Source organism: Bidens hawaiensis, unplaced genomic scaffold (assembly GCF_021521415.1).
Source record: "Bidens hawaiensis isolate Kalapana, Puna unplaced genomic scaffold, B.hawaiensis_p1.1 tig00048531_1, whole genome shotgun sequence".
Taxonomy (NCBI): Eukaryota; Viridiplantae; Streptophyta; class Magnoliopsida; order Asterales; family Asteraceae; genus Bidens; species Bidens hawaiensis.
Genome location: NW_027498704.1, coordinates 76,032 through 85,211, shown reverse-complemented (window position 1 = coordinate 85,211; position 9,180 = coordinate 76,032). Strand labels below are relative to the sequence as shown.

At 40.1% G+C, this 9,180-nt stretch overlaps 1 protein-coding gene and 1 pseudogene across 2 annotated transcripts; one reads left to right on the top strand and one right to left on the bottom strand.

Moving 5' to 3' along the window:
- Positions 1-592: 592 nt before the first annotated feature.
- On the top strand, positions 593-3,897 carry LOC143597575 (F-box/FBD/LRR-repeat protein At1g13570-like; annotated as a pseudogene). The gene is made up of 5 exons (XR_013146931.1): positions 593-680; positions 2,042-2,680; positions 2,754-2,861; positions 2,949-3,105; positions 3,193-3,897. The product of XR_013146931.1 is annotated as an F-box/FBD/LRR-repeat protein At1g13570-like (transcript).
- A 4,419-nt stretch (positions 3,898-8,316) lies between these two features.
- LOC143597574 (uncharacterized) lies at positions 8,317-8,919 on the bottom strand. The gene has a single exon (XM_077076050.1). The coding sequence runs from the start codon at positions 8,917-8,919 to the stop codon at positions 8,317-8,319; it is 603 nt and encodes a 200-aa protein (XP_076932165.1).
- Between the last annotated feature and the right edge of the window lie 261 nt (positions 8,920-9,180).

Here is a 9,180-nt window from a genome sequence, read left to right as displayed (position 1 = left end):
ATAGGTTACGGCCAACAGTAATAAGGTCGGCTGTATACTGTTCCTTTACTGCCGGTTACGCACTGTTCCACCAACTGTAGGCTGCGCGCGTCCCATCGTAAGGGTTGGTGAGTAGGCAGCGGCTAATAGTGACAAACAGTACTAGAGGGTGCTCCTCCTCGTATTGTTGTCGGTGAGCTGTCACCCTGTGATTAGTTCATGGGCTGCTCTGGTCAAACTGTCTGTTCCGCCCATACCTTAGTAGGTATAGTACGAAAGACCTTCCAGAAGCATACAGACTGGCTCATTTAGGCGGGAGTGTTCCCGCCTTGCTCATTCCTTCATGTGACTACTGAACGAATGCCTTGTGCGTGTAGCCTTGCTGTCAGTGCGGGTAGCCTTCCCTGATGGCTTGTATCCGCAGCTGCGGGAACAGGCGGGGTACTTCACCATTGGGAGGCTTTCCCTGCGGGTACAGCTGGCGTACTGCGCGTAAGGTTCTTTGAGCATGGTGTCCTGCTGGAGCAGTTGGTCAGTGCGCAGACGTCCCTGTTCAAGGTGAGTCTTGCGGGTCCAACTGGGCTCTGCTGGGACCTACCTCTTCATTGGCCCAACAAATTAAACATTGCAACAATTGTTGTGCAACATGTTTTAATACAACCTACTAAACAAAGAGGTTTATCTTCAAAATGGTGGCCAAGGTATGTTATCACATGTGTTTTTTATTTTAGTTTTACTTCAAGGGTAGAATTGTAAAAATGTTACTTTCTTTTCTCTTCCTCCAAACTCAGGAACACATAAACTACTGGATTTTCTTTCTTTTCCTTTCATTTTCATTAAAACTCAGGAACATGACATATTTTTAATTCTTTTCCTTTCCTTTCTTTTCTTTTCTCTTCTTAAATGAAACTCTAGAACACAGCGTTAGTGCCGAAACGAGTCGGGGCGGTTGTACCCTATACTTTATCACGACACATGGGGCTGCCACGTTTACTTATTTTTATGTGCATTTTGAGTTAGTCTATGTTTAAACGTAAAGTTCGTTTGGAAACCAGTATGGTCTAACATAATGTTCCTCATTCCACGGTATAAAATTCGGGTATTCTTTACATTTTGACGTACATTTAGTTCCTAAACAACTAGGGTTAATTGTAGTTTATACTTTTATTAAGCCACGAATGATGCTGCTGCAACGCGCACGGCAGGTTTAAAAAACTAGTTACTAAAAAAAACTTTTTTTTTCTCTCCACATCACATTAGAATCCTATAAAAAACTGAAGTATGCATGCCCTAAAAAAGTAACTGTTTCTTCTCAACCCACAAAGGTCTCCAAGAAAGCTACTTTGGTGTTGAAACAAATGGTAAACCCTAACTTTGGTTTAATTTGATGTCTTTTGGTGAAGAAAAATTGCTAATTTTATGGTTTAGTTCTCGTTTTAGTACACCCACCGTTGGTTACTAATTATTTGATTACATTTTATATACATTGTACTCTGATTACTGATCCGTACAAGTCCCACATAGTATTTCAAGTGTTCTATTTAATTATCGTTCTTGCTGTTTGATTCCATCTTCTTGGGTTTTTGTTGATTAAAAACTTAAAACCTTGAATTAATGATGTGGATTTACATGATTACTAGTTTCAGTTATTGATAATGTTAGACTATGTTATTTCATTACGATGTTCTCGCTGTGATTGCTGCTAATTATCTTGATAAGCCATGATTAGGATATTGAGTTTGTGTATTACTCGCAGTTTTATATCATTTAAAATTTTTAACAAATATAGAGAAAAAAAAGGAGGTTTTTTTTATTGAGATGTGGGTTTCTTTGGGGACAGCCTCTCTATCCCCAGGCCCTACTAGAAAGTGGGATTTTACTAGGTATGTTTGTTTCTTTGTTTGGTTATATATCCTATTTTACATACTTTATATATTTATTGATTGTATGTTGATCAAATGACAGCTCCTATGTTTGACTAATATGTATTATGCTCTTTGTGTGTGTGTGTGTTAAACCAGAATTTATCTTAAACAAATTTTCAAAGCAGTCAATTTTGCAGCCAACAGGAGCATTTAATATGGACAGATTCAGCAAGCTTCCTCTAGGCTTAATAGAAACCATCTTATGTCTACTGCCAATTCAAGAGGCAGCAAGGACAAGCATCCTCTCTAGGGAGTGGAGGTACCATTGGATCAAAATCCCTAAACTTACGTTTGATGAGAGAACGTTTCAAGTATCAACTGATGGAGCTGAGCTGTCTGTTTTGGAGAAAATGTTTGACAACCCAAGTAAAAGGAAAGAAATGTCCAAGAGGTGTAGATTTTTCTATGCTATATACCAAGTTCTGTTGATGCACCAAGGTCCAATACACGATTTCACTCTTCGTATGGAAGTAGATGACTCATGTGTTGAGATTGACCATTTAATACTTCAGTTGTCGAGGGAAAATACTGTCAAGATACTGAGACTTGACCTAAGTGATCGGAACTATGAGGGGTATAGGCTACCCCTTTCTTTCTTTTCGTTACATCAGTTAACAGAAATGTATCTCTATGATTGTTCTATTTACCATGTACGCCCATTCACTGACTTTAAATTGGGTTGCCTTACAACCTTATTTTTGCGACGTATATCGACCTATGACAACACGCTTCTACGTCTTTTATCCAGCTGCCCATCACTTAAAAGATTGACTCTCGTAAGTTCATAATAAATTAATACGTCGTTCTCGTGGTCTTTCATAACTTATCTAAATATTGAAACTTTTTCAGCATAGTGACAGTGCGACTATCATTGAGACTGGAGATTCCACCATTGTTGATCTATTAGAGTGTTTACCTGTGATTGAATATTTGTCTGTTAGGCTTCACATCGTTGAGGTAAATATTATCCACATGGTACATACTTGATTATACTTTGGTATGCTTATTAGCTATTACTAATCTTTGTTTTGTCTATTATTCAAGTGTTTTATTCCAGAGACTTCCGAAAGAGCTTCCAACAAAATTGGTCCACTTGAAATGCTTGCGAATTAAGTTTTTTTGCTTTAGTCACAAATATGGGTTACCTTTTCTTGGTCTTTTGATCCGAAGCTCCCCAAACCTTGAGAAACTTGAGATAGTGGTAAATAACAAAAATCTATATCGTATTCTACTTTTTTTTATTTTTATCTCAAAATACTACATTCACATGAGAGACTTCATCGTGTAGATAGATGGCGTAGACTGGCCTGACGAGGAGGATATTGGCTGCTTTACACTTGAAGATTATTCAGATATTATGTTGGAGCATCTAAAAGAATTGGAGATTACAAATTTTGCTGATATAGAGTATGAGTTGGATTTCGTGAACCTTGTATTGGCCAGGTCACCTGTACTAAAGAAGGTGAGGATATTCCCACATCGTTGTCTTGATGAGGATGAAGTATCAGAGATTTCAAAAACCCTTTTATGTTCCCCCTGCGCATCACCTGTGGTAAAAATCACTGTCAGGAAGTTTTAGTCCGATCAGTCATGCATTGTGGTTTTGTTCGGTTTTGTTAACTGTTAGTGAAATGAACAAATGTGTCTCAATCCGATATGTGGTTAGTTTTGAGACAGATGATCTTTTGTACCTTGACTTTATTAACATGTTATGTTTTTCGGGCCTTAGTGCAAGGTGCAAAGTTGTGATGGGAAATGAAATGGCATATGGCTTACCATATGCACTGGAAAAATAAGCCCACAGTTCACTTATCACTTGCTAGAAATGTAATCACCAGTTACACTATCATGCTAAATTAGTATCCAGTACTCCTGTGCTAAAGAAGGTGAGAATATCCCCATATCTTTACTCTGACGAGGAGCCGAACACATATGTTTCTGAAGTCCTTTTACCCTCCCCATGCGCATCACCTGTAGTAAAAATCATTGTCGGGCCGTAAAAAATTCAAACATGACTTGGAAATTCTGCGTTTACGAACCCATTCGGCTGCTCCATATAAATTACCCGATCAAGATCACCATATAAAAACGCATTGCTTACGTCCATCTGCCACAAATCCCATTGCTTACTCGTGGCTATGGCTAGAACAACTCGAACAGATGCGAGCTTCGCTATGGGACTAAATGTCTCCTCATAATCGATTCCGAACTCCTGAGAAAACCCCCGAGAAACCAAGCGGGCCTTGTACCGCTCTATTGATCCGTCGACTCTTCGCTTAATCATAAAAACCCATTTGCAAGTAACCAGTTTAACTCCATCCGGTTGTGGGGTTAATTCCCATGTTTCATTTTCGCGTAACGCACCTAGTTCATTTTCCATTGCACGAATCCAGTTATGATCAGTTAAGGCTTCTTGAACAGATTCTGGTTCTCTTTCGACAATTTCAGTAATAGCCATATTTGCATAGTTTGGGTTAGGCCTTCTTATTCTTTCTGATCGACGAACAGTAGATGGGCCCGTTTAGGTATTATCTTCTGCATTTTGACCAGGTTGCTGGCTTGGGGACAGACCTGTTTGCCAGGCTGATCGTTTCGGAGATGACTGTTAGAGGCTTCGGTTGTTCTCTCGTCCACTTCTAACTCGTCTTCGATTTCTTCCAATCTTAGCGAAATTCGTTCATCCAATTATTTCTTTAAGTTATTTGAATCTGGTAGTTGTTCATATTTAGTTGACCACCATGAAAATGCTTCGTCAAAAATTACGTTTCGGGACACGTAACACTTCCCGGTTACCGGTTCGCAACAACGCCATCCTATCTTTTCGTTATTATACCCAACAAATATGCATCGAACCGCTTTCTTTTCCAACTTGTGTCTTAGATGGCTGGGGATGAACACGTAACACACACATCCAAAAACTCTAAAATGACTAACTTTCGGCTTAATCTTGAACAATCTTTCAAATGGTGACTCATAATTCATACCTTGCTGTGGCAAACGGTTACTCACGTATGTAGCAGTTTTCATACCTTCAGCCCAAAATCTTCCGGGAACATTCTTGTCATGCATCATACTTCCATACAACTCTGTTAGGTGATGGTTTTTCCTTTCGGAAACGCTGTTTTGTTGAGGCGTATTCGAACACGTAAATTGGTTCCTTATTTTGTGTTCTTTCAAATAATCGGAGAACTCTTTCGATGTATACTCTCCACCATTGTCAGATCTTAGACACACAATCAAACACTTGGTTTATCGTTCGGCTTCAAATTTAAATTCTTTGAAACATTCAAACGCCTTCGATTTTCCTTCATAAAGTTAGTCCACAAATATCTTGAAAAATCATCAATAAACGTAATCATATAACGTTTACCTCCGATTGACGATTGTTTGACGGCACCGAACACATCTGTGTGAACCAACTCGAGAGGCGCGGTTGAACGGTGTTGTGTTGTCACACCCCAAACCACGGCCTAGGCGTATGACACATATGTTGGTACCGCAAGTGTAATTAAATCAGAGTTACGTTTAATAGCGGAAGACTTTATAAACTTGTGGGTTTAAAGTGTAATATTACAAAAGACGGGATTATAAAATACCCGTTTAAGTTATAACAAAAGTATTAAATGTTTTTAATTATAAACCACCATTTTTAATATTTTAAGTTTATACAAAACAAATCCGAGCCATCGGATATCCATAGCACTTCGACACTCCAAGTGCTATCCTTGTTCACCTGCAAAATGTAAGAAAATACGTCAGCAACGAATGCTGGTGAATATACTGACGCTAAAATATTTTCTTTTACTTTATTACCCCTCGAGACTACGCCTGCCTGGGCCCATCATGGCTTAGGAATAACAAAGTTAAAACAACTCATTTATAAACTCGAGTCTCAACACTAGGTCACCTCAGCAAACACCGCAACGTTCGACTTAGCTAAGTACCTGTATGTATACACATGGTCGTGCTCCCCGTAGGAAAGCGTCCTACAACCAGTTGTGGTGCGATGTGCCCACCGCATACTACCACATATGTAAGGATCCAGAAAAACGTATACTACAGCCTGAGGGCTAGGCTTATACTCTTATTTATAACAGTTTTAGGAACACGTAGTCCCTTGTAAATAATTTTCATATAACATGTTTGACTCGTTTGAAAATAAGTTTGTAAAAGTTTGGGGGCGTATTCACCTTTTCACTTTGGGATCGGCTTCAAACACCGTCCGAGGGTCTTTCCCTTGCTATCTCGCACCTATAGTACGAGTATAACCATTTGTTAGTCGGATATACAATCCGGCTTAAGACCTTTAGTCTTATTTTATAAACTTTACCTCGATGAACCTTTAGTTCAAAATCTCTTTTTACTTAAAACCTTTAGTTTGAAAGTAATTTATAAACCTTTAGTTTATTTATAAAACCCGACATTTCTTCTTCTCTAAGAAACGTATTCTTTTCTTTATTATTTAAGAATAGTTATTTATTACTTAAATAATATTTCATAACAAAGAATATATACTTACACACATATATATATTTTTCCATATTCATAATCTTATATTTTTGTTCTTTTCTTTGTTATGTTTACTTTTCTTTTCTTTTATCGAGGTATCGAGTATAACCTCGACTTAAGGTTTAAGCCTTTATAATATTTTATTATTATATTCATTGGCGTTACGCCTACCTTGTTGGCGTTTAGAAACCCTAATAACTCGAGCAGCAACCTAACGCCGCTTCACCTTTTTTTCCTTCTCGTTCAAATTCTTCTTTCTCGTTTTCCTTTCCTTGACACGCCACACGATGAACATCAATGCTTTCACCAATTGTTGGCACGCTTCTCGAGACTAATCACCATGGTGTTGGAAATCACAAACTCCTTCTTGATGGATACGTCGTGGAAGATGGTACGAACAATGAGGAAACGAACACGGAAATCGAGGTATTATGGCACGTTTTACGAGGTGGGTCGTTAATATGAATATGAACTTCTAGTGAGACGTTAGAGAGAAGATATTATGTGTGTTTTGAGGTGTGAGAAGCAAGAACCCGTGGCCTTCTATTTATAGGCAGATTTTGGATCCCGTCGCGGTACGCGATGGCCTCCTGGCCAAGCCTGTCGTGTATCGCGACGTAGGCCTTCTGTGTCACCACGTAGACCTGCCACGTGGCGACACATGGAAGGCGTTGTGCAGCGTGGCGACACACTGTGCCACCGTCTGCCACGTGGAACACGTGTCACACCGTGTCAGACCACGTCATCGCAATACGCGATGACGTTGGTTCAACAGCGATCGCATATCGTTGTTGACCCTTCTAGAACCTTTTGTCCAAACCCTTTGCGATACGCGATAGGTTGGTCTTTTGTCCCGTCGCGTATCGCGATAGGACAAGAAAACAAAATTTTTCATTATAAACCCTTAGGTTTGGAATTTGACAGATTTGATCCCTAAACTTTTGGATTTTGACATTTTGGACTCGAAATTTATGTGATGTTACATGTGCGCTTCCGTATGGTAGTTCATGTGCCTTCCCATATTGGCACCCGCTACACGCTCCATCGAGATTAACGTCTAGATTAGGCAAACCAATTGCCAATTGTTTCGTCATAATGAGTTTTAACTTGTCATAGCCCACGTGGCTTAACCTTTGATGCCAAAGATCTGAGTTATGATTGGTCTTCGTCTTTTCTACGAAGGCGGTTCCAGCTGACAACACGTAAATTGACTCGTTCTTTTTCCCGCGCACCATTGGTTGTGATTTTGTTTCAAACTCATTGAAAATCATCACTTCTTTTGGCCCGAACAGAACATACCTTCCGATGTTAGTAATTTGAGGAACTGACAGCAAATTCTTTTTCATTCCTGGTACATGGAACACATCCTTTAAAGGCAACTCGTTTCCCTCGACTCCCGGGAACAGTTCCGCTTCTCCGATGTGCTTGATCTTGTGTCGAGAGTTGTCGGCTATTACGACAATGACACATCACCGGTCATATGGTTACTACAACCGGAATCGACAATCCAATCTTGGATTCGATTATTCGCTGTCACGGTAGTTGCCACCATGGCTTGCGCCACTTAAACACATTCTGTTTGCACAAAGTGAGCTTCAGCATCCCAGGTTGGTTCGACCCTCGGTTCGGCTGCTGCCACGTTTCCTTCTTCCTGTGGCTTTGATGGACAATCCCGGGCAATGTAGCCTCGAAGACCACAATTGTAACATTTAAATGTGGGTTTCTTCTTATACCCACCTGTTTGTTTTCTATCACTGTTCCACTCCTTTTGTTCCCGACTTTTACTTCCACCCACCCTATGTTCATTCGAGCCTTTCGATCGATTCCCAAAGTTTCGTTTACTATTGTACTTTGACTTTCCTTTTGTTGCATATAATGCATCAGATTCTTGTTTCACCTACCCCTACATCGACACTCCACTCATCTGTTTAGCAAGTGCTTCTTGACTCGCAAGAAGATTCTCGAACTCGCCTAAAGTGGGGTGGGTTGGCCACCCTTGAACGGCTGCTACAAAGCTGTGAAACTCCGGTTTCAATCCATGCACAATAATCCGTTTCATCCGAGACTCGACAATTCGAGCTTGCGGATCGAGATCACCAATCTCTCGACACAGAGACTTAACTTTGTGAAAATATTGTGGTATGGTTAGTTCTTTCTGAGTTACTGACAACCACTCGTTTTCCAACAATTGGAGTTTAGCATCGTTTTTCTTAGAAAAAAACGACGCCAACACATCCCATGCTTGTTTCGGTGTTTCAAGATCCCTTATATGTTCCAAGAGCTCATCCTCAACTGTTGTTTTCAGAGTGAACATAGCTTTACCCCTCTTAACTCTCCACTTGTGAACAGCACCATTCGTATCGACCCGTGGTTCGGCGGTACTATCACCGTTTACAACTTCCCAAATATCTTGCCCTTGTAGGTACGAAACTATACATGTTGACCACGTGTTGTAGTTGTTGTTGTTCAGTTTCCTTAACGCAGCGGACGCTTGAAATTCTGCCATAACGAATAGTAACAATTCTGGTTCTCACACTTTGATTCTTCGAGCTACAACCCGGTCGATCACCCGAAAGTAACCGTCCGTGAACAAAGTTCTTGGCTGGACTTCGACCGATCAAATCAACAACGAACAAACGTTTGTGAGCCTGGCGCTCTGATACCACTTATCGAACTAAAAACGTTTTCACAAGTGGATCACAAACTAGAACACGAACTCAGATTCAGAACCTGCAGTTCCTTCTCGACTAGCAGAAACGAAAAACAA